This window comes from Pogona vitticeps, chromosome 5 (genome assembly GCF_051106095.1).
Source record: "Pogona vitticeps strain Pit_001003342236 chromosome 5, PviZW2.1, whole genome shotgun sequence".
NCBI classification, from domain to species: Eukaryota; Metazoa; Chordata; class Lepidosauria; order Squamata; family Agamidae; genus Pogona; species Pogona vitticeps.
The window spans coordinates 108,977,992-109,003,354 of NC_135787.1; the positions used below are offsets into that span (position 1 = coordinate 108,977,992).

General features: G+C 39.0%; 1 protein-coding gene across 7 annotated transcripts; it reads left to right on the forward strand.

The window, feature by feature from the left end:
• The first annotated feature begins 1,286 nt into the window (after positions 1-1,286).
• On the forward strand, positions 1,287-25,022 carry INTS13 (integrator complex subunit 13). 7 transcript variants are annotated; one of them, XM_078394250.1, is made up of 18 exons: positions 1,287-1,385; positions 3,876-4,108; positions 4,337-4,411; positions 5,246-5,466; positions 6,190-6,270; positions 8,235-8,325; positions 8,793-8,921; positions 9,067-9,090; positions 10,756-10,840; positions 13,001-13,090; positions 14,239-14,328; positions 16,245-16,423; positions 17,082-17,252; positions 18,142-18,296; positions 18,607-18,837; positions 22,630-22,769; positions 23,661-23,796; positions 24,776-25,022. In XM_078394250.1, the coding sequence occupies exons 2-18, from the start codon at positions 3,884-3,886 to the stop codon at positions 24,813-24,815; spliced, it is 2,163 nt and encodes a 720-aa protein (XP_078250376.1). In that variant the 5' UTR covers positions 1,287-1,385; positions 3,876-3,883; the 3' UTR covers positions 24,816-25,022. The 7 variants fall into 7 exon arrangements, with proteins under 7 accessions (XP_078250376.1, XP_078250378.1, XP_078250381.1 ...); XM_078394249.1 differs by lacking the exon at positions 1,287-1,385 and adding an exon at positions 1,436-1,644; XM_078394251.1 differs by lacking the exon at positions 1,287-1,385 and adding an exon at positions 1,436-1,644 and having other exon boundaries at positions 5,246-5,448.
• The last annotated feature ends 341 nt before the right edge of the window (positions 25,023-25,363 follow it).

A 25,363-nucleotide genomic window follows, 5' to 3' on the forward strand; every position in this document is an offset into this window, starting at 1 on the left:
CATTAGCTCTTGCAGAACCCCAGCTTCTTATTCAAAATGCTAAAATATGCAGCGGTGCCCACTTTGCCAGCCTATTCCGTGCCCAAAACGGTGTTGGGCAATGCAAAATACAAGTGGGTCATGTGTACGTGAGCCCCCTCTGTCGGTTTCAGGTGTGAAAGTTATTGCCCAAGGCTCGTTAACCCTTGCAACACTCCAGCTTCTTATTCAAAATGGCAAAATATGTAGCGGTGCCCACTTTGCCAGCCTATTCCGTGCCCAAAACGGCGTTGGGCAATGCAAAATACAATTGGGTCATGTGTACGTGAGCCCCCTCTGTCGGTTTCTGGTGTGAAAGTTATTGCCCAAGGCTCATTAGCCCTTGCAGAACCCCAGCTTCTTATTCAAAATGCTAAAACATGCAGCGGTGCCCACTTTGCCAGCCTATTCCGTGCTGAAAACGGCGTTGGGCAATGCAAAATACAAGTGGGTCATGTGTACGTGAGCCCCCTCTGTCGGTTTCTGGTGTGAAAGTTATTGCCCAAGGCTCGTTAACCCTTGCAACACTCCAGCTTCTTATTCAAAATGGCAAAATATGCAGCGGTGCCCACTTTGCCAGCCTATTCCGTGCCCAAAACGGCGTTGGGCAATGCAAAATACAAGTGGGTCATGTGTACGTGACGCCCCTCTGTCGGTTTCTGGTGTGAAAGTTATTGCCCAAGGCTCATTAGCCCTTGCAGAACCCCAGCTTCTTATTCAAAATGCTAAAATATGCAGCGGTGCCCACTTTGCCAGCCTATTCCGTGCCCAAAACAGCATTGGGCCAGGCAAAATACTATTGTAATTTGTGTTAGAGTTATGATTTATTATTAATACCCTGATATTTGAGTGATCCAACTTGGTTTAATGGTTTAAATACAACATGTTCTGAATAAGAAGCTGGGACACGAATAAGAAGTGAATAAGAAGCTGGATGTCGAATAAGAAGTGAATAAGAAGCTGGCCGAATAAGAAGCTAACTTCAGCCTCGTTTTTAACAGTAAAGTTCTTTAATGCTGCTTTTAAAGACGACCAAATGGCCATTTTATTTACTTTCAACCACTGGTGCGAGCGAGCGCGTAAACAGAGGAGAAAACCATTTTTACTCTGCATGTGGTGTTTTTTTTTTAATTATCATAACGCTTGAATCTGCTGTGCGCAAACTCTTGTCATTTACACTTATAATAATACGTGTGCGCGTATAAATATATAAAGCCAAAAGATTTCCAAACCAACACCACAGATTCCTCCATATTCTTTTCGGCGGCAGTCTCACTTCCTCATACAGTAGAAGGGGGTCAGGAACTCGCCCGCCGGCAAACGGACTGGCCGTTCTACTGTTTCCTGTCTCTATAGGCTCGTGGAAGGTGCTCTCCGGATCTCGCGGTGTTGGGGGGGGGAAAAGTGGGGGCTGGTTAGAGGGGCTGGCGGACGGGGGGAGAAAGACCGAGAGACCGGGAGTTGGCGGGGGGTCTCTCGAGGCGTTCGCTTTTGTGCAGAAGAGGGTGGCGTTCGAGGCCCGCCGGCGGGAAATGGAGGCTGGAGCGACCCCGGTGGGTTTTTCTGCCGCTGCGCAGTAAACCGCCAGGGACCTCTTCCTCTTCCCGAGGGAAGACGCGAACGACAGTAAGCGAAGCCCTTGGCGACCGTTTGCGCCGCGAAACCGGATGATTTCTGCCCCCGCCCCCGTATATAGACCAGCTTTTCACCCAGGCAGCTTTCCCCTTATTCCTGACACCCACCTCCCGCTGAGTGCAATTAGTGCAGTGTGATTAATTGCCGCCCCTTGCAGTTTACTGAGACAGGAGCGTGGGAAATCACCCGGTTTTCCTCCCCGCCGGTCCAGGCTAGTTCCATGCGGTAGCGTCCTGACTTTAAAAGGATGAAGTATTTCAGATAAAAGAAATAGTATTTGTGTCTTAGGAATCCCATGCCAGTGAGAATTGTCTGGGAAATTAAAATATGTGGGTATGTAGTCAGTATCAGCAGCAATAAAAACACACCTTTAACACTAAGAATGTTTTTTATCACATGTATCTGAAAATTGTATTCCTGAAACCTCACACTAGTCTTAAAGCTCCTATCATACTTTTGCTTTGTTTTATTTTGCTTGTTACTAGGATTTAATCCTAACAGCAATTTACATTGAGTTTTTCCCCCCATTAGCTGCTGCCTTTTCAGAGTTTTAGATAAATAGGTGCTTGAGCATTAGGCACCAACAAGTACCATACTTTTTTGGTGACAGAGGAGAAAACAATGGGTATAGCAAGTTTATGTACAGTGATGCCTCGACTTACGAACTTAATCCGTTTCAGAAGATGGTCGTAAGTGGAAATTGTTGTAAGCCGAAGCAACATTTCCCATTGAAATGCATTGAAACCTGTTTAATGCGCTCCGGCTGTTTTTGGTTGTACTGTATGTACGAACTAATGCAAAGCCAGTTAATCTGTACCACTAGGGGGAGAATTTTTCTTCTTTTAACCTAAGATGACTTAGGTTTAAAAAAGAATAGGAAAGGAGGGAGAGAGGGAAGGAACAATGGGGGAAAGAGGAAAGAAAGAAGGTCATCACTGGGGTACACAGACCTCTCAGACAAAGGTTTGTGCTGTTAAGCACAACAAGAGAGAAGAGAGAGAGAGAGAGAGAAGATAGTGGGGGAGGGAGACTTGAGTCTAAACCACATTGTACACCATTCCAGCAACCAGAGCCCTTCAGAGAAAGGTTTCTGATTTTAAAACAAAAAGACTTTGGAGTCGCATTTTAAACCCACAGATTTTAAAACAAAGGAGAGGTCTCGGTACACAAGGAGCCACAGAATGCAACAATCAATCAATCAGTCAATCCAGCAACCATTATTCTAGCAAACAGATCTCTTAATCTAATTTTACATTTTAAAATTACAGTCTAATTTTCACATTTAATTTTAATTTAATATTACAGTCTAATTTTCACATTTTGAACCCACACTGGAAGACCCATCAGATCACAGAAACATAACACCCCACCTAGCCCAAACCCATGCTGCAAAAACCCTGTACAGTGCATACAGTACTCACCCAGAACAGGCAGTCTCTCTGTTTTAAATAAGAAAGTCAAAAATCCAAAAAGAAAAAAAATGTAAAACTACAGTACAGTACCAGGCAGTCTGAAGTCTTTCTCCGTACCCACACTCTCTAACTGCTGGGGTGAACTAGGTACAGAGAAGCAGCCTCTTCACTGACCAATGGTTAATGGAAAACAGTTCAAATTTCCCGCTTTCCCTGCCTTCCCCACCTTTTTTGGTTGTGAGTCGAAGCTCCGGCCGCAAGTTGAAACAAAATTTTGCAACTGGAGCTGTTTGTAACTCGAAGTGGTCGTAAGTCAGGATATTCGTAAGTAGAGGCACCACTTTATACTGATCAGCAACCAGTTCACACAATGTTCTGGGAGGAAACTAAAACTGAGAATAAAACGAAGAAGTGAGTTTCTTGGATGTTATTCTTAACCTCACTCCATTGAATGTGCTTTGGTGTTGCATATGTTTTATGGCATTGTATTTATTAATCCTATTAGTATTGTATACTCATTGTTACCAACTTAAATACTCTTGTAATTATTGTAAGCCACCTTGGGTCCTTTTAAAGGAGAAAGGTGGGTTAAAATATTTTAAATAAACATTCTCATGCATCATACAATTTCATTTAAAAATATTAATTAGCATGTTTGAGGTGCTTTATAGTATTGGCCAAAATTAAATTTAACACCCAATGCCAAAAGCAGCTATGATTCTCAAAAATCACAATATTTGTGTTTTTATTTAGTACTATAGTTTTTAATTTGAATAGTATTTTATTAATGTTGTGATTCATTTATTGTAGAAAGAAAAATGAAACTTTTTTCAGAGTCACACAAAACCGTTTTTGTGGTGGATCACTGCCCTTATATGGCAGAATCCTGCAGACAGCATGTTGAGTTTGATATGCTGATAAAGAATCGGACCCAAGGAATTATACCTCTAGCACCTATATCAAGATCACTATGGACCTGCTCAGTGGAATCGTCGATGGAATACTGTAGAATAATGTATGATATATTTCCTTTTAAGAAACTAGTAAGTGATTTTTTTTAATCTTCTGTATTTAGGGAGGTCTGTGCTAATAGTGGAATCATATGTTTATCTTCACTTTGGGGTGGTAGTGTTATTCTTTAGTAACTGAGAGTCTTAAATCTATATTGTGCTTTCCTGATCTCATGAAGATATTTATGGGGTAGTGTTGGTTGTTGCAGTGTCCAGAACTTTTAAAATGTATTTTGAAACTATTTTTTAAATGATTTGTAGGTGAACTTCATTGTAAGTGATTCTGGAGCAAATGTCTTAAACACTTGGAATCAAGAAGATCAAAACCTGCAGGAGGTATAATTAAGTACTGGATAATTTTAAAGCTGCTTTTCATGTACCGTAAAATAGAGGTGTATAAGGTTGCATCCAAACAAAGTTAATTGAACCCAGGTGCTGTTGAAATCATGGTATATCTGTCATAACTTGGGTCCAGCTGGGTTTTTTTGCACCCAGTTTGTATTTTCTAGCACTGATACAAAGAGGTGCAAGTGGCACAAGTAGTTGATTGCAGGGAGAGAGAGAGAGACACTCCACTAGGTAAATAAATGGGTTTTAAAGCTATCTTGGAGAACCCTTTGTTTCAGGCCTGCTGTTGGCAGAAACATAACTGGTGGTAGACATACATCTGATGAGTTTTCTGCCAGTATTTTGTGGTGTCCATGACTAATAGACTTCAACATATTTGGAGGATACCAGGTCAGTTTTTAAATTGATTTACTGACTTGTTTTGTCTCATCTAAGAAATGCTGAAGTTGTTTCAGAATATTGCCAAAGAATGGAGTGGAACCGGCTGGTAATTATCCAGTACAGTAGATAAGGAGGTGTTCCCAATTCCTTTACCCAGTCAGCCAGTTCCCCTAGTTGCTTGTATGAGTCAGGAAAGGCAAGGTTCCAATGCATATCCTGTCTCCTCTCTCCAAGGATTTTTGCCACACCTTCAGTCTGCACAAACTAGAATCTCCCATCTGTAATACAGTCCAAAGCCTTTAGATCTACCTTTTTTGTGCCTGTTTTGTTGAACATGGAATAACTTGTGTTAATAAAGGAAAGAAATATGTTTCTCTAGGCGGATCTCTCTAGCACCTTAATGTGCAATCTACCAACAAAACTACTTCTTTTCTTAAACAGTTAATGGCAGCTTTAGCAGCTGTAGGCCCTCCCAATCCTCGTGCAGATCCTGAATGTTGCAGTATACTCCATGGCTTAGTTTCTGCAGTAGAAGCACTCTGCAAAATTACAGAATACCAACACGAGGCCCGAACCTTACTGATGGAGAATGCTGACCGTGTTGGAAATAGAGGACGGATAATTTGTATTACTAATGCGAAGAGGTTTGTGTCTCCAGCAATGTGAGTGTACCAGTTTTATAATGCAGTGAAACCCTTTGGTCTCTGACTTGCTTGGAAGGTTTCATGTATATAAGAAGATAATTGAAATACGGGTTGCAAATTGACACATGTATGTTCACAGCTTTATGCATTGCTACAGAACTAGGATGAGCCATGTGACAATCAAGTGGATTGATTGTAAAAACTGAGTGACTGAGCATACAGTATACTGCCTTCTTCCCACATAGCTATCCCAATAGAGTAGGGCATGAAAGAAGAATTATTTTTTTTCTGTTGAGGGCTGTATTCCCATAGGCATTCTGTCTTTGAGGTTGAAGTCAGTGGTTCCTGGCTCTGAAGTTACCTGCTGGTGTTTGTAAATGGTCTGACAAAGCTCCAGGCTCAAAAAACAAACAAAGCTAAATACATCCAGAAATTGCTGTTTTTAGAGAAAATAATTTGTTTAATTATTTATATGTAATTACAGATTATTGGAGAAACAGAACATAACACATTAGAAATGACACGGGTTGGAGATAGTCTGAGCTGTCTATCCCTAATCTCTACCAAGAAACTATCGAGGGAATTATATAGAAAGAAAATGGCTGTCCAAATTTTACAGTGTTCTGGGAAATGCCATGGAAATTTACTATTAAAATTGTCTTAATGAGTGCATAACTATTTATTTTTCTCATTTTATATGGATTTCAATATTTTTCTAAAATTGTTTTCTCCCTTTTCCAGTGACAGCCATGTCCGAATGCTGGAAGAGTTTGTCCAGGAAACAATACATGAGCATAACAAACTAGCAGCTAATTCAGATCAGTAAGTGTGCATGTTAGTAGCACTCTATACTTGTGCTGTATAAAACTGAAGAGAGGACTCTTTTGTAATGACTTTTTTGTGCAAGCTACAGGAGTTCTAGCTCAGTTGGAAGGCAGGAAGGCATATATTCTACATGCAAAATATTTCAGACTCAGTTTGTGGCATCTAAGAAGTAAGGCTGGGAAAGACCCGTGCTGCCAGTCATTTATTGATAATACTGAACCAGGTGCTCTGACTCAGAATAAGTTAGCTTTCTTATCTCCGTAGATGAGGAAAGAATGATACATGATTCTTGCTTTTATTGAAGCTCTTATTTTCCCTTCACCATAACACATCAAAAGCAGTGTGGATCCTGATCTATTCCCATTGCATGGAGAGGTGGTAGGTAAATATTACCATTGAGTATGACCTAGTAAAGAAAGTAGGTCAGCATGTATATGAAAACATGGGATAGTCCTTGCAGCAAGACATTATTTAGGTACACTCAGTACTTGTATCTATTTTGGTACTTATTTTATTTATTTATTTATTTATTGGACTTATATACCGCCCCATAGCGCTACAAGCACTCTCCGGGCGGTTTACAATTTAATTATACAGGCTACACATTGCCCCCCCCCAGCAAGCTGGGTACTCATTTTACCGACCTTGGAAGGATGGAAGGCTGAGTCAACCTTGAGCCGGCTACCTGGGATTTGAACCCCAGGTCGTGAGCACAGTTTTGGCTGCAGGACAGCATTTTAACCACTGCGCCACGAGGCTCACTTGTGTCTACTACTTTAGTAGTTGAACAAATAAAGAGCCCAAAGATATTTAGGGGTAGTGTTTCTCTGTTAAAATTCTGTTTGGAATTATTCCGCTTGAATTCCCTAAGTTCAATGCACCACATCCTCCTGAGTTTGTGGGAAGGGGCTACATTGGAAGTATCACAGATGCTTGAGGAGGTTGACATGCTATCTGGTGTCATCTTCATTGGATGGTTTGAGCCACATCCTGTGCATTCGGACATGAAAAATAGGTTAGTCTGTAAACATAATGTTATATTTGCTGTCACCTCTTTCTGTTGTCTGTGTCATCATCTTAACTTTTATTTTTAAAAGTGGCAATTTTAATGTTTAAATTATAAGTATTTTGTAAAATGCAGTGAAAGGAGACATGCTGAAAGTGTGTCAAGAAATGGATGTTGTAGGACAAAAGGACAAAAAGCTGACCCCACAGCTATAAATAGTCACACAGCATCCTGAGAGACTCTTCCCATCCTACTTATAACTTTTTTGAACTGTTGCCGTCTGGCAGAAGATATAGAACAGTTAAGACTCGGACCACACGTTTTCTGAATAGTTTTTATCCCAGAGCTATAATTGCACTTAATAATGAGCTTAAAGACCACCAGTAGTGAATAGTTAGTTGGACTGTGTTACGTGGCCTGTGGTGTAGATGTTTGTATTTTTAGTGGGGACTTTCAGTGGGTGGGGAGTGTTTGGGGATTTTTTAGTGGGTGGGGAGTGTTTGGGGAATATTATGTTTGTGCATGTGTCTGGTCTCTGGGTGTCTGAATTTCATTGTACGGGTATACTGTGTATATACTTACAATGACGATAGATAGATAGATAGATAGATAGATAGATAGATAGATAGATAGATAGATAGATAGATAGATAGATAGATAGATAGATAACTATCCCACAGAACTGCACTAGAGCACAGGCAGAGTTCTGACTCCTGTCCTCTGAAGATGCCAGTCACAGAGACTGGCGAAATGTTAGGAAGAACAGTCTTCAGAATACGGCCAAAGAGCCTGAAAAACCTACAACCACCATCGGATCCCTGCTGTGAAAGCCTTTGAGAATAAAGAGAAAAGTGCTTATGTAGTTGGTGTTCTTTTTATATTTCAGAAATAAGTTGATTGTTTGGTGTTGATGCAACCGTATGAGCTTTGTAACAGGATATTTTGATTTCTGTAGCCTTATGCAGATCCAGAAGTGTGAGCTGGTCTTAATTCATACTTATCCTGTTGGTGAGGATAACCTTGTATCAGATCATCTTAAAAAAGAGGTAAAACTGCTAAATTACTTTGTAGCCCTGCAATGGCAAATTTTTTTTTTTTTAATTTTATCTAAGCATTTACTTCACATTATACCTCCAGTATTGTATAAAGAAGTCTTGATATAATCCAGGGTTCTTAGCACAAAGGTGTGTGAGAGAAAACCTTTGGCTAGAGAATCTGTATGTCATAGGGACAGGGAAAGTGTGAGAGCTGTGGGTTAACAGGGTGCATGTGAGGGAATCTTGCAAAGGGAGTGAAGGATGCAGAAAATATACTACTCCACAGATTTGATTGTGTTTTAAAGGTTCAGATTTAAATATTGTATACTTAATAAATCAGTGATAAGATAGATCTAAAACTTTTGAGGTGAATCAAGATATTCTTGCTTTTTCATATGATACTTTACCATTTTTGCTACAACTGAGTATTCTGTGTGTGTGTGTGTGTGTGTGTGTGTTTGTCTTTTTTTAAAAAGCTCTCTCCTGTCTTAACCAGCGAAGTACATAGTGTTCGGGCTGGACGGCATCTGGCCACCAGACTGAATCTTTTAGTACAGCAGCATTTTGATCTGGCTTCAACCACTATAACTAACATCCCTATGAAGGTAAGATGGTGCCAGCAGCTTTGTGCCAAACCAGCTGCACCATTTCTTTTAAATTTGTTTAATGGTTTTAATATTTATTTTAATTGAATTTTTACATTTGTTTTTTTCTCTCCATATCACATTTTTTTCTGTTTTTTTTTATTAGCCCACATTCAATGTCTGTGACCAGGTTAGTAAATTTTATGAAGGAGAACAAAGGATCACAGAACAAACGGCCATCCTAGCTTTTCAGCAATCCAATCAGTTTTAAAAGTCGTACTTCCTCCCTACCTCATTTTATGTAAATGTATCCCATTTTGCTTCAAATTCCTTTGTCTGTGATTCTTTTGTTTTTATACATGTTTTAGAAACTTCTGCCCCCTTGTGCATTTTAGTGGCATAGTGAGCCTTTCATTCCTCTGTGTCATTTCCATGCCCTCCCAACATAAAGGTGTTTGTAACAAATAGTAACCAGTGGGAGTAAAAAATTAAAAATGATTTTTTTTCTCAAGTTATTTAGTGCTGTTTCAACAAGAAGTGTAGGAAGAAGAAAGGAATTTCAAAGAGATTGAAATGTGGTATTTTACCCATAGAGAATGGACACTCTCCCTTCTAAGAGCACAGTCTTAACTCAGAAGTACAGTCCATTGTGTTTAGTGGGACTTACTCCTTAGTAAATGTGTTTAGGATTGCATCCTTGGATTATTTTTGCTATTGGCTTCATTATCTCTGTATTGGCCATCAGATATTCCAATTATACAAATTTTAATTGTATACACTGTAATTGGGCACTAGTATGAAAAAAGAATTTTTTAATTATCTGTATGAAAAATAAAAAAAGAATGCACAAAAGGAAAAATGTTATAATACTAATAGCAGTGCTCTTTGTACAATATTAATTGTACTGCCTGGATGATGTAAGCTAAAAAGCAGCCAATAAATTATTTTTAAATGATATGCTCTGGCCATTTTAACTAAACTTAATTGGACCATTGCATACAACTTTTTATATGTGCAAATACCTTGTTTGCAATTTACTGACCTGTGTGCTGCTGGTATGCCGCTCTTTCTTCTTGCCTTTTGTTCTTAGTAGTAATAGTATATATGTTGGGTTCCCTGTGTATTTTTCATAAAAACCAAGTTCTATGGTGATTTATTTTGCCAGTCTGCCATCCATGATGTTTGCTAATTTGCCCCAGCTGTTTAAAGATGCTGTTTCCTTTTGCTTTTACCCTTATGCATGCAGTTTGAACCACAGTAGCTATTAGTCTTCAGCTGTGGAAGCCAGATAAGACTGTGTGGCTTCTCTTGTTAACCTGAAGTGAAACAAGAAATTCCATAAAATGAAAAATGGCCGTACTTGCTGATTGTTGTTCTATTACCATAACCATTCTTGTTTGCTTAGGAAATGAAAGTGCTTCTCTGTTGGAAAACTTGTCTCTGGATAGAAGTGGGTGCTGGATATATTTTTATATTGCATCCATAATTAATTCTTTGTAAAGAAATTGAAGTGACGGCAAGGCTATAGAATAAATTTAATTTGGCTTTTTCGATATAATGTTCATAGTCTTTAAGGCTGTATACAGATGTGGTAGTAAGCTCTGTCCCGAATCTGAGTAAACGAGAATAGGATGGTTCTACATATGATGTTAAGCTTCTATATTTTAAAAATATTTCCGCAAACAAATAAGTTTCTCAGAAGTCTAATTTTTATGTTATATAAGGGTGTTTTCCTTTCAGCTATTTGTGTTGTAAAGCAAAATGTAGAATTATCTGTGTGAATTATTTTTAGAAAAACTGATGAACCTTCTAAAATTGTTTAATTGTTTATTTTTATCGTGTTTTTCTTTAAAAGGAAGAACAGCATGCCAATACATCTGCAAATTATGATGTGGAGCTGCTTCATCACAAGGAAGCCCATGTAGATTTTTTAAAAAGTGGTGAGTGGGGAAATAATTCAGGTTGTTATATCTGAAATGTAAAAAGAAAATAGCTAGTCTTTACTCTTCAGTGTTGTATTTAAAGATTTTTTTTTGCTTACTTGTACAAGAACAAAAATTGTATGCGATTGGTGTCCACAGAATTTCTTGCAAGAGACAAAATTCATCCTTCAGGCTTCCAGCTCTAACTGTAGCCCTCCTCAAACCCTATTCCTTGGTCTCAAGGGCTCTTTCCTTGGAGAGTCCAAGGGGTTATGATATGAGCGAGAAGTAGGAAAGCTGTGTTTCACGAGTGGCACTACCTGCCGTTCTCTAAATTCAGTCCAGTTACAGTTCCTGTTAATATTATTTTGGATGTATTAATGCAATAAAAATTAGAGTATATTGGGAACAGTAGTTTTATGCACATGGTTGATTCCTGCTTTTCCAGCTGAACATTTAGTTACATTCTTTAGTTCTGTTAGTTGAAGTACTTAAGTGATACTTGATACCTGACCCAAAAAGGGTTTGTAGTGGAAACAGCGCTTTTTAATCTCACTGATTTCAGTGGATGAAAATTAAGTAAATGTACTAATACTCTAAATGAAATAAAGGGTACTTAAATGTGTTTAGTGTTGTACCAGATCATTATCAAAACACTTAGAACAACAGGGAACTCATGCGAGGCTGTTGTTTGTGGATTATAGCTCTGCTTTTAATACCATTCTACCCAATAGGTTGTTTTTTAAAATGATCAGCCTGGGATTACCTCAGAAGATTTGCATGTGGGTAAAGGACTCTGTCAGATAGGCTACAATCAGTAAGGATGGGCTCTCACCATTCTTCTACCCTGGTACTAAGTACAGGAGCTCCCCAGGGCTGTATGCTAAGTCCCTTCCTCTATTCCCTGTACACACATGATTGCACCCCACTGTATAACACCAACACAATTATTAAATTTGTGGACGATACGAAAGTGGTGGGCCTCATAAACAAGAACAATGAGTCTGCTTATAGAAAGGAAGTACAAGGGTTGATACTCTGGTGTAAAGAAAATAATCTTACACTTAACAAAAAAAAACTCATAATTGATTTTAAGAGGAAGAGAAATGTACATTTACCACTGTACATAAATGGCGAGGAAGTAGAGATAGTTGGTAGTTTTATATTTCTGGGCACTTACATCTCAGAGTGTGACACAATTCAGAGATTGTGTCTGAAAGAAAACAGTGGGGAAAAATGAATAATTTTAACTAGACCATTCATATAATTAAAGATTTAGAAGGTAGAGAGTTGGGGGGAAACGAGACTGATGACCCAGCTAAAATGTTGAAGGAAGCTTCATCACCTTTGAAGGTGAAGATGAAACTAGCAATAATGTTTTTGTGATGGGCACAGTGAGAATTTTAAATACATGAGAATTTAAAAAAATAATTTATATATTTGTTTCCATTTGTATGCTGCCTTTCTCCCAGTTAAGGAACTCAAGGTGGATGGGAATGACTAGTGTTTGTCTTAAGTTGTGTAACTTGCCATGGCTAATTGTAGCTAATTGACAAGATGCCTGGGTACATCTCACCTATGCAGTTAGGCTTGTGACAAAGCATTGAATAGAGGCATGCCCCAATGCCTCATCAGTCAAATTGTACAAACCTCATGTGAACACTAGTAACATTGAGAGCAAAGAACTCCCGCAGACATATAGTATGCATAGAAAAGTAAATTGGGAGCACAAAGCGGTGAACTAAAATGAACACTTAGAGTTTTCTTGGTTCTGTAAGGCAACTCAACATCATATAAAACATCTACATAGCGCTGCCAGTGTGTTGATTGAACTAGGACTGAACCTTGGACTTGCACAATAACAGAAGAGAGGGAAATCTCTCTGGATATCTGAGCTGTAGAAAGTTCCTGAAATAGCATTTCACATATGTATGTAAATTCACAGGTGACAAATCAGAGAATTATAATCACATACAAGCAACTTGCTCATTCAAAAGGGATAGGGTTTCTTAAAATTTATTCATTCTTGAAATGGTACCTAGCAATAATATTTTTGTGACAGGCACAATAAGACTATGTAATAGGTTGTGACAATCTTTAGTGCCACACCTTACTAATTGTCATCACTTTTTGTTCATGAATTAATTATATTCCTTTCTCTCTGTCTTTGTGTTGCAGGTGATAATCATATGTCTGCTGGTAGCAAAGAGGGCCCCTGTAAAGAAACTGTAACTTTAAAATGGTGTACGCCAAGAACAAACAGTGTTGGTAGGAGTTCTGTTTTCTATTGTAAAGATGTCTGTATATGTCATAATGTTCAGAGAGTGTTTTTTGTTTTTCTTTCCCCCTCTCTTGCAAGATACTAGTATTTGGAGAACATAAATTGCAATACAGTGGTGCCTCGCTTGACTACATTAATTCGTTCTAGCGAAATCGCTGTAGAGCAAAAACGTCATCAAACGAAATTAATAAAACCATTGAAATGCATTGAAAACGGTTCAATGCGTTCCAGTGGGCTGAATACCTGCTCGTCCAGTGAAGATCCTCCATAAGGCGGCCATTTTCGGTGCCTGTAAAGCGAGGAATCTGTCCTAGAAAACAGCAGGGGGCCATTTTCTTCAGCCGGCGGCCATTTTGAAACCTAACAATCAGCTGTTTGCTGATCGTCGTAAAGCAAAAATAGGTTTCCGAAGCAGGGAACCCATCATCGCACAGCGAAAAAAACCCATTTAAAACATTGTTTTGTGATCGCAAAAACTTCGTCGTGAAGCGGATTCGTCATTATACGGGGTGATCGTCCAGCGGGGCATGGCTGTACCTTGTAAGACAGCCAGGAGACTTGTATGATACACATTTGTTTCAGGTATGATAGGTTATTCATAATGCTTCATTGCTTTGAGGTCCTTCTGTATGCCTCAGAGCTCTTCATTAAAACTAGATATTCTCTGAGAGTTTAAAAATTATCAAACATATATTATGGTGAATTGATGTATGATGAATAGATGATATGCAAGCTTACATGAAAGTGGAACATGAATAGATAATTTTTAAATATTATGAGAGCAATATGTATGGTCTTCAAGTAACATTGAAAACCTACAAGAAATAACAGCACAAAACATTTAGAGGCTTATGTATATTGTCTGGGGAAATAAGCATAGCTTCTTCTTTGTATAGAAGTGGATGACATATTCTTTCTTTCTTTACACGTCTACCTGCACAAACATGTATCAGCAGCAGTGCTTCCCTTCAGTTCCACTCAAATTATAATATATGCTGTTTATTTATTAGCAAAGAGGTTAACAGTTTTACTTTGAGGGTATTAATTTTTTTTCCAGACTGTGGAGTTGCTATTATATTCTGTAGTGTTATCAAATGACCCTGTCTTTCACTCCTCCCTTTTTCTTCCACTTCAGAACTACATTATTGCACTGGAGCATACAGAATATCGCCTGTAGATGTGAATAGTCGACCTTCTTCTTGCCTTACTAATTTCCTTCTTAATGGTAAAATACTTTTCTGGCCCAACAACTCAGATAAAAAATGCATTGAATTTTCATTGTTGAGGACTTGGGGTTGAATCAGCTACCCACACGTTCTGGGATAGGAGAATGAAGCTTAGAACTTACTTCTGGTGCAGAAGGCAGTAAGGTTTGCTGTATTACCCTTTGTATTTGACAAACAGTATGAAGTCACAGTATGATTGCCTAGGTAGGGCGTGAGTAGCAAACAGTAAGACACTAGTTGTATCTGTCTGGTCATTAGGGAATTATCTGGCAGCTCTCATGACTTTAATACCAGGACAATGGATGTTAACAATATAGGCAACAATCCAGAGGGCTAAAGTCTGTTTAGCATGCCTTCTGAAAGAGTAACTGCTTCTGGAAGTCTTTGTAACTCAGGTAGACTGTTTGTTTTTCTATAATAATTTTGTGAAAGCCTGAAGTGTATTTCTCAAGCAAGTAACGAATATTGTTAGTCCTAAAGTGACACCATTTGTTACTTAACCTCTACCTCCAATGATTTAGATTCAAAGATTTTTGCTGTAATGTGGTTTTAAAAAACTTTCTGAAGTACAACACTGAATGGACATTCCTAATGAAATTCATGCTGTGCTTCTTAAAGCTTCAGAAACCCTCTTTAGGAATGTGTCAGGTGGGATTATTTTCCGAAAAAAAGAATTAAACTGATGAGGAATAAATAAAACAATGATAGATTTTTTTTTCATAAAAGTTCTGTGTTTGGTTTTAATATTTTAATGTAGCACTTTTCTCATTGATGGTGTACTAGTGTGTGTTATTAACATATATGTACACATTAAAAATAGGATTTGCGTGAGAAATGTTGACCAAACAACCTTGTAACTTGGGGGACAAATTTTATTTGAGTTTATTCAAGATCTATTTTTAATTGTAAAAAAACAGAAGCAAGATTTTAATCATTCCTAGCTTTATATAGGCTGCTAATACAGTGGTGCCTCGCTTAACAAGCATACCCTATAACGATGAATTCGCATAACGATCCCTTTTTTGGGATCGCTAATGCGAAGGCATCCCAACCGCCGCAATGGGCAAAACTCACATTGTGACGCCTGCGGATCAGCTGTTCGTCAGTTTCAAAATGGCCGCCGGACGCCCAAAATGGCCGCGCGCAGCGTTTTCGCACCCTGCCCTCACCAAGGGAGCGAAAATGGCTGCGGATGGGGAAAACTTCGCTTAACGGTGAGTACAGAAGCCATTGGAACGCATTAAACTAAGTTTAATGCGTTCCAATGGCATTTTCCATCCCGTTTAGCGATGTTTTCTTAACATCGTTATGTGGGGCACCACTGTACAGTAGTGCCTCGCATTGCGACGTTAATTCGTTCCGCAAAAATCGCTGTTGAACGAAAACTTCGCTATGCGATATTAAAAAGCCCATAGAAACACATTAAAACCTGATTAATGCATTCCTATTGGCTTAAAACTCACCGTTCAGCGAAGATCCTCCATAGTGTGGCCATTTTCGGTGCCTTTTAAGCAAGGAATCCATCCCAGAAAACAGCGGGCGGCCATTTTGAAATTGCCGATCAGCTGTGCAAAAATGGTCGCTTTGCGATGATCGGTTCCCGAAGCAGGGAACCGATCATCGCAAAACAAAATTCCCCCATAAGGAACATCGCAAAGCGATCGCTTTTGCGATTGCAAAAAGTTTGTCGCAAAGCTATTTTGTCGCTAAACGGAGCTCTCGCTAAGCGAGGCACCACTGTTTTTGTACTTATAATGACCTGTGGAATCTCATGTTTTGGGTTTACTTAAGAGTCTGGTATTGGATTGATGATAATGGTGATAACAATTATTCTACTAATAATGATGAATTATCAGATGATGAATTAACATGTAAGACTGCCAGGTAAGTGCTGAAGATGTTTTTCTTTCAATAGGTCGTTCTGTATTGTTAGAACAACCACGCAAGTCTGGCTCTAAAGTAATTAGTCATATGCTTAGTAGCCATGGAGGAGAGATTTTTCTTCACGTATTAAGCAGTTCTCGGTCCATTTTGGAAGATCCTCCTTCAATTAGTGAAGGATGTGGTGGCCGAGTCACAGACTACAGGATTACAGTAAGATTCTCTCATATGTGATATGTGTGTTTGAGGTTCTTTTTGGTTTTAGTCATTATTTTGTTAAATGGTAAAATCAGCCAAAGTCTTAGTATCATAGAGATCAATTCATAATAAAAGGGCAAGTAGAAAAGGAATCTGGGCAAAGAGGAAAATTCAAGAAAAAACAATAGACTGATTCCTTCCCTTAATGATTAATGGAATAGCCTGACATTTGGTGGCCATTTGCTTAGTTTTGAATAATCATTTAATGGATAGATGTCATGATGACCAACAGTTTTTGTGGAACCGTGGCAGCCTTATTGAGATCAATGAAACTTAAGTCTGCTCTAAAAACAATTTGTACAATGTAATTCAGAACATCCACAATGCTGCTTGAAGCATGAATAACCCTTGTGGGTTTGCATTGGTTTAACAGAAAAAACAACTGGCCTGCCTTTTAGAAAGTTAACTCATGAATAATTCATAGTTTCAAAACTTAATTCATATATGAACTTTTTGTAAAACTGTATCACTGGTCAATTATGTTGAATATCATTTAAATCTGTTTAAATTGAATTGGGTGTTGTATTGAAAAAGATGTGAAGTTTGTAAAGATGTTATATCATGAAATTATACTCAGAAAAAAGATCTAACTTTATTTTATTCACCTGTTTAGGATTTTGGTGAATTTATGAGGGAAAACAGACTTACTCCTTTTCTAGAACCTAGATACAAAAGTGATGGAAGCATTGAGAGTCCTTTGGAGCGAGCAAAAGATCAACTAGAAAAGCATACTCGTTACTGGCCCATGATTATTTCCCAGACTACTATATTTAACATGCAAGCGGTAGGTCATCATCAATAGATTTAAACCATACACCTTATTTACTTGAAAGCAGGTGAATCTAATTTCATTTTGGCTTGCTTTCAAGTAGATATGGCTGTGAATACATGTGATAGCAGGATCCAGTGGAGGTATTAACACTGATGGAATTGTTTCTGGTGTTCTTGTCTAATTTTACCACCTCTGACACACCCCTAAAACCTCCCCCAGAGGGCTGGGGAAATCTTCCAGAGCAAGGGTTTAGGAGGGAACAGCAGAGGATAGATGGGGGAAAATGTCTGGCTGTGTTATTGGTCGTCATACACTCGCACTCTGATTATAATGTTTCCTTTGGAATCTGTAGAAGTAATGCTGCAGAAAAGTACATCAGTATTCCTTCACCCCTTCGGTACCTAGACAAGACATTTCATTCTCTTCCACTTTGGTTTTCTATTTTTTAGCTTTTGAACTGATCGGATACTTAGTACTTGAATATCAGTTTCTAAGGTCCTTACAGGACTGTTACGGAGTGAGCCTAGCTTCTTGTGAAAGAAGCTTTAGATCTTTATAAACCCTGGGGTTCTTCAGACACCTCTTCATTGTTTCCCTTTTTCCTTGTTTGGCTCAGTTTCCACTTGAACAGGGGCCTTGAGTTCAGTATTAGATGGCATAGATTTTATAAGGGTCTGTTGTTTATAGCATCAGTTAGAATAACATCCTGTCCTCATCTTCTGATTCTGTTGTCTGTATCTTTTTTGGAATTGCTGTGTTTCTAAATCACATGTGGAACTTTAGCAACTTTAGACAAGTATAAATATTGGGCAATAACGTGTTTAATTCATCAGTACAGGAGGGTGCTATGTATGCTAACAGATTCATAAAGGGTATCTATAGTCATGTCTTCCTCTTGCAGGTAGTGCCATTAGCCAGTGTTATTGTGAAGGAAACATTAACAGATGAAGATGTGCTAAATTGTCAGAAAACAATTTACAATCTAGTAGACATGGAAAGGAAAAATGATCCACTGCCAATATCAACAGTTGGAACACGAGGAAAGGGTCCTAAAAGGTAGGGTTTTTTTTTTTAAAATGGTACACAACTTCAGTTGTATATCTAAAGTAGATACTTATCCATCTCCACTATTTTTGGTTTATTTTTACAATGCAAAGCACTATGTATAATACAGGAATTAAATAATAATAATAATTTGGATAGATTAGTGCAATATCCCATTTATCCATAGATCACTGTCTATCTCAGAGTAGGCTACTAAAATGGTTCCAGGTGTGCTTGATAGAAAGGAAGATGAAATAGGTATTTGAGATCTTTTGATACTTTTGTTAATTAAGATTGAGCTCATTTTTGTTTGCTTGTGCAGGGATGAACAGTACAGGATTATGTGGAATGAACTGGAGACACTTGTTCGAGCACATATCGCCAACTCAGATAAACATCAGAGAGTCTTGGAATGTCTCCTGGCTTGTAGAAGCAAACCTCCTGAAGAAGAGGAGCGCAAGAAGCGAGGGAGGAAGAGAGAGGACAAAGAGGACAAAGTAGAGAAAACAGGAAGAGATTATGAATCTGAAAAATCATGGCAAGAATCAGAAAGGTGAGTTTTCAGCATTAATAGTATTTCAGTTTTTAAATTTGTATAAGTGCTATGAATGTAGGACTAGTTCTTCCTTCCTGACTGCAAACGGAGAAATCAGGGTAAAATTTAGTCTGTTGCAAGGAGATGCTAGCATAAAGTTACCATCCCAAATAATCTGCAGAGTGTTTAATTGTCAGCAGAGGGAACATGTGCACTATATTAATCCCTCTGCTTTTACATAGGGCTCATGCTAGCACCCAAAATCAAGAGTTGTTTGAGTAATGGGTATTCTGTAGTTGTCTGGCAAACGTAGGCCAAAATCTTGTGCAGTTCTACCTGTGCAACAAGCGTGATAGCAGCAGCAGATTGCCAGTGATTAAAAATTTCTTTGTGCAGTTTTGGAATACACACAGCTTTGTTGCATAGTGTGTGAGCTGTATATAATCTAAAGTCCTGTTTTGTGGGTGTGTCCACTTATATTACTGACAGGATGTCTAAATTTTTATTGATTGCTATGAGAACTAGAGATAAAATGTTGCAATCATTTCAACATGAAAGAAGGATTCATGTACTCCATATAGGAGTTTTCTGTATGTTCTCTCTTTTTATAATCTTGCTGGTCTGTGACTGTAATAAAGAATGCTGATGATGAAGCTGCAAAAGGAAGCCTTTAATCCAGGGATCAGGGAACTTTTTTACCTCCCCCCCAAAAAAATTTTTTTTATATACACCGACATTACCCCCGTGATTCGAAAGGAAGGAAATCATACATTATTTGAATTCAAAATATTATTGAATCTACACAGGCTGTGTACTGAACTAGCAGGATATATCATCAGTATCAATGGCTGCCAGGCTATGTATCGAACTAGCAGGGTGCACTAAATTTAATAAAGATGTACACTATTTTTGCTAGAACACATTGCACTCCAGCCATGGGGTGGTATAGGGAGTAGTAAGATGTCCAACGTGCCTAGCAAGTTGCATTAAATTTATGCTAGCTTGCAGAGGATTTAATCATCATCAGTGGCTGCCAGAGTGGTGCTAGCAATGACGTGCTTGCTAGAGACAGCCAACACAGAGTTGGGTGGGGCTTTTCCTACCACTTTAATCATTCTGTGTGTGGTGTGCAAAAAGGAACAAACCAGGCTAAAGGTCATGTCACCCACCCTGGTGCCACAGCCCAGTATCAAAGGACCAGTGTGCTATTTTTTATCATCATCAATGAAAAACTCAGCAGTGGCCAGAGGATTGGAAAAGATCAGTCTACATCCCAATCTCAAAGAAGGGAAGTGCCACAATTGCACTCATTTCACACGCTAGCAAGCTTATGCTCAAAATCCTACAAGGTAGGCTTCAGCAGTATGTGGACCGAGAACTCCCAGAAGTACAAGCTGGATTTCGAAGGGGCAGAGGAACTAGAGACCAAATTGCTAACATGCGCTGGATTATGGAGAAAGCTAGAGAGTTCCAGAAAAACATCTACTTCTGCTTCATTGACTACGCAATAACCTTTCACTGTGTGGACCACAGCAAACTACAGCAAGTTCTTAAAGAAATGGGAGTGCTGACCACCTTATCTACTTCCTGAGAAATCTATATGTGGGACAGGAAGCAACAATTAGAACTGGATATGGAACAAGTGATTGGTTCAAAATTGAGAAAGGAATACGACAAGGCTGTATATTGTCTCCCTGCTTATTTAACTTATATGCAGAATACATCATGCAAAAGGCTGGACTGGAGGAATCCCAAAATGGAATTAAGATTGCTGGAAGAAATATCAGTAACCTTAGATATGCAGACCATACCACTCTGTTGGCAGAAAGTGAGGAGGAATTAAAGAACCTCTTAATGAGGGTGAAAGAGGAGAGCGCAAAAATGGTCTGAAGCTCAACATCAGAAAAACTAAGATCATGGCCACTGGTCCTATCACCTCCTGGCAAATAGAAGGGGAAGATATGGAGGCAGTGACAGATTTTACTTTCTTGGGCTCCATGGTTACTGCAGATGGGGACATCAGCTACGAAATTAAAATATGCCTGCTTCTTGGGAGGAAAGCACCGACAAACCTATTATGACTTGTCAGAAAGATAAGTAAAGCAAATTAAGTGTGGACTTTTACTACAAGCTAAAATAACCAAACAAGAGGTACTGTACTACACTGGTTCTTAACCTTGGGTTACTCAGGAGTTTTGGACTGCAACTCCCAGAAGCCTTCACCACCAACTGTGCTGGCTGGGGTTTCTGGGATTTGCAGTTCAAAAACATCCGAGTAACAAAGGTTAAGAACCACTGCTGTACTACATTGGCATCATAAGAAGACAAGCTCACTGGAAAAGACAGCAATGCAGGAAAAAGTCCGATGCAGTTGGAAAGAGGAAGACTGCACATGAGATGGATTGACTCAATAAAGAAACCCACAGTCTTTTGTTTGGTGCTGCAGTCAAAGTAGGACCAGGAGCAGAAAGGCTGGGATTCAGATTTTGGGAATAAACTATGATACTCTTGTCTGCTTTGGGGATAAGAAATAGAGAAACGTGATTGCTACATGCTTCAGACTTCTGCTGTGCTCAGCAGAAACTGCAGAGCTAAATGCAGTGGAGATTAAATTTTAGAAGGTTCCTTTTTTCATGGTTTTATGAAAGACTCAAGTCTCTCTCTCTCTCTCTCTCTCTCTCTCTCACACACACACACACACACAGACAGACAGACACACACACACACACACACACACACACACACACAAACCCTTCCTCAATTTTCAACAATTAGTTGATTCAATTCAGTATATCCATTTCCCCTCATTACATTTAAACTAGCTTGATGAAGCCACCCTTCCCCCCCCTTAATTCAAGCCTTTGGTCCTGTTTGCCTGTTCCTTTTTTCATAATTTTGAGTCAGTCTCTCTGTCTCTCTCATACACACATACACCCACCCACTGACCCTCCCTCCCTCCATTTTCTACATACATTTAAACAAGCTGATGAAGCCACTCGTCCCTCTCTCGCACCTTTCTTCCTGCCTTAATTGGAGCTTTCCCTCCTAATTGGAGCTTTCCCTCCTCCTGCTTGCAGTCACCTCCGGTGGAAGCAGTCCTTCACAAGATGTACCCAGGCATCTTGTCAATTAGCTGGGATTAGCCATGGCAAGTTACACAACTTTGGACAAACACTAGTCATTCCCATCCACCTTTACTGTCCGGGGCTGTTCTGCAGCTGTAACCAATCAAGCAGCCTTATCTCTGATCTCTGAAAGAACGGATTTACAAGTGGCACAACCAAAGAAGGTAGCAGGGAGAGGTGGCTTCCAGTTTGAGGTTTGGCTGCAGGGAGTGGGAGTGGGGGGTGGGGGGTAGCGCTCTACTCATTACCCCCAGGATTTTCATTTTTACCCCATTTGGGGTAATTTACTCCTGTTCTCTGACCACTGCATTAATCGGTAACAGTCTGCTGCTGCTGATGTCATTCCTGTTGCAAAGGCAGAGCTATACAACAGGATTTCAGCAATAATGTACAGTACTTGATAACAAACCAGAAGTGTTTGTGTGTACTTAAAGTGCTACCCTGTTTTTAAAAAGGTGATTTGGCTTTAATCAGGGCTATACAGTTTGACGTAACCATGCTTTAGGAGTAATGAATATATGTTGTAAAATACTGGCTGTAGTTTTAATATGAATCTCTTTTCTACTTAGCTTTCCTGTTTCCCTTATTTATTTGAGTGTCTAGACAATACCAGTATATTGTAACTTAAAGGACTAAAATGCTTGAGTCAGAAATGCAATTATAATTCTTATTCTATATCTCAAAGGCTGAAAAGTTTATTAGATCGTGAAAAAGAGGAACTGGCAGAAGCAGAAGTAATAAAAGATTCACCTGATTCTCCTGAACCACCTAACAAAAAGCCTCTCATTACAATAGATGAAATGCCAACCACTGAGAAATCCAAAGGTAAATCCATAATAATTGCAAAAACGTTAAACTGAAAAATGATATATTTGTCACCAGACACCTCATGTATGATGTGTATGTTTTTAAGTTGAACTTGGACTTTTAAAAACCATAATAAAATTTAAAGCTTACACTGACATTTACACTTTCCTCATCTCTTCAGGAGAAAGGGCAGTGCTGGATGGCCTTGCCAGTTCAGAGAGGAATGTGCCACTGTTTCCTCTGCCAGTTGCTAACCAGAACATTATTCCATTAGAACACAATGAAACAGTTTGGTCTAAGCTGTAATAGTTCCTTGATCAAACTAAGACAGTTGCTAGAGTTATTTCACTTTCACTTGTCAAAAAGGGCTTCTTGCTGTTTGATTCTGTTTTGTAAAAATTTTTGGAAACTATTTGTACTGTCGTCTCTAATGGATTGAGGAGTGCTTTGTGGAAAATCAGAATTCTGTTGCATGAGCTCATAAGTTGTATTGACACAGGTCAGGTTTATGTATAATATAATATGACAAAAGATACCGAATCATCAGATAAAAAGAGAAAACAATACAATTATATGTAGAACCAAGCAAACTCAAACAATGGCAAGACGGTGGCAAAAATCTAGCTTTTAACATTCTCTTAAAAGCAGAGAGGGAGGGACCCAGGCTCAACTCCACCAGGAGTCCATTCCAAAGGGAGGGTGTCACATTTTATCATATTTTGTATACAAAAAATTCAGGTGCTGTAAATTGTTTATTTGCCTTCTCAATGGGGGAGGTGATTATTTTTCTGGATCAAATAGAACTAGGAACACAGTTGATGCTCTATGTAACAACGAAACATGCTTACTGTTTTTGAGAATGCAAACTGATGTGTACACTTATATTCTGTATATTAAATCTTATTCTAGGCCCAATGTCTCTGCTGTCTTTATGGAGCAACAGAATTAACACTGCAAATTCTAGGAAACATCAAGAATTCATGGGACGCTTGAATTCTGTGAACAATAAAGCTGAACTGTACCAACATCTTAAAGAGGAGAATGGGTTTGTATGGCTAAATATATAAATGTAATTTTAGTAGATAAACACAAATTACTCCATTTGCTTGGCAGTGTTAGGTTTCTTTTTAACTAATTGGCAAGGCTTAGTAATGCAAGATCTTGTTTATACGTTTGGAGGAAATGGTGTGATCTGATTTTCTCTTTTCTGTTATAACATATTTCAATATAGGTATCCTGCTTTAGGTTTTTGGAGCAAATACTGTATTTTCCCGTGTATACGACCCCCCATGTATAAAATGACCCCCTAATTTTGTCCCTTGATGGAGGAGAAGGAGCCGTTAATGGGCAACTGCTCCTCCACCTCCGTCTCCTGCTGCTGCTGCCTCCAGCTCACGTCACTGCTTTGTCCCCTGCCCTAAGGAGACATTGGCTAGGGGACGTGATTTGGTGGCAGCAGAAGGAGGCACCTGAGAGTGAGAGCATGAGAGTGCTCGTTTGTCTCTGCCTCCTGCTGAGCCCCACTGGAGGAGGTAATCGGGTGGGCAGGGGAGGCAGCAGCAAGAGGCGCCCAAGCACAAGTGACTGCTCCTTCGCCTCCATCTCCGCTTCCTGCTGCTGCTGCCTCGGCCACCAAAGGGAACAAGCTGTGAGCTCTGGAAGAGGCAATGGGGCAGTGGCGGCAGCAAGAGGCGCCTGAGTGCACGTGTGACTGTCTCCTTCTGTGTATAAAACGACCCTCACTTTTTCCTCGCATTTTAGGAAAAAGTATTGTTTTATACACGGAAAAATACTATATGTTTAGGATAAATAGCAGCCCTTGAATTATAATTTTTATTGAAGGTTATTTTAAACTGCTTTCAGCATGTGTGGTAACTTGAGCTGTGTTTTTAAAAGGCAGCTGAATTCACATGGAATAATGATTTTAATTGTAAAGTCTGAAGAAATTCATTTTAAATAATTATTCATAAATTATTTAGTATTATAAGGTGAACTTAATTAGCTTTTTTCCTTTTTCTTTTTAGAATGGAAACCACCGAAAATGGAAAAGCCAGCCGGCAGTGAATACCCAGTCCAAAAACGATGTTTAGTCATGTTGCATAAACCTCTTTATGCTTAATTTGATACCTGTATCAAATTGTACAGTATAGTTGCTTCAATCGGTTTTTACTTTTTCTAATTTCAGCCCTTTTCTATGAAAATACAAAATCTGAATATTAAATGCATAAATCATCTACTCTAGTGTTGAATAAAGTAAAACTTTATTTACCACTAGTTCTAATGTCTTTATAATGAAAAGTAGCTTTTTGCCTATTGAAGAAATGCAGAATTTTGGATGAGACTGGGGGAATTGATCTCTCCTACCTCTGCTCAACTGGATTTTCTGTGGAGCACAAATAAGACCCTAGGGTGGCAGTGGAGTTGCAGTGGTCTGTTCTGATTCTGTCTGTCATATCAGGTGTGGCATTCCTCATTTTTTTTCAGTTTGAGTGTATTTACCTGGAAGTTGGTGTCTAGGACAGAACAGAGATTCTATTGGTATACTACCCATCCTGCTGCTTAATGGTCTCACCGCCTCAGCTAGCCAAGTTGGTCTTCAGGGTGATGCTGGA

Coding starts and splice junctions, on each gene's coding strand:
- INTS13 (XM_078394250.1), top strand. CDS start 3,884: ATGAAACTTTTTTCAGAGTCACACAAAACCGTTTTTGTGGTGGATCAC. Junction 5,467..6,189: donor AGGTTTGTGTCTCCAGCAAT/GTGAGTGTACCA, acceptor TCCCTTTTCCAG/TGACAGCCATGTCCGAATGC. Junction 16,424..17,081: donor TCACAGACTACAGGATTACA/GTAAGATTCTCT, acceptor TCACCTGTTTAG/GATTTTGGTGAATTTATGAG.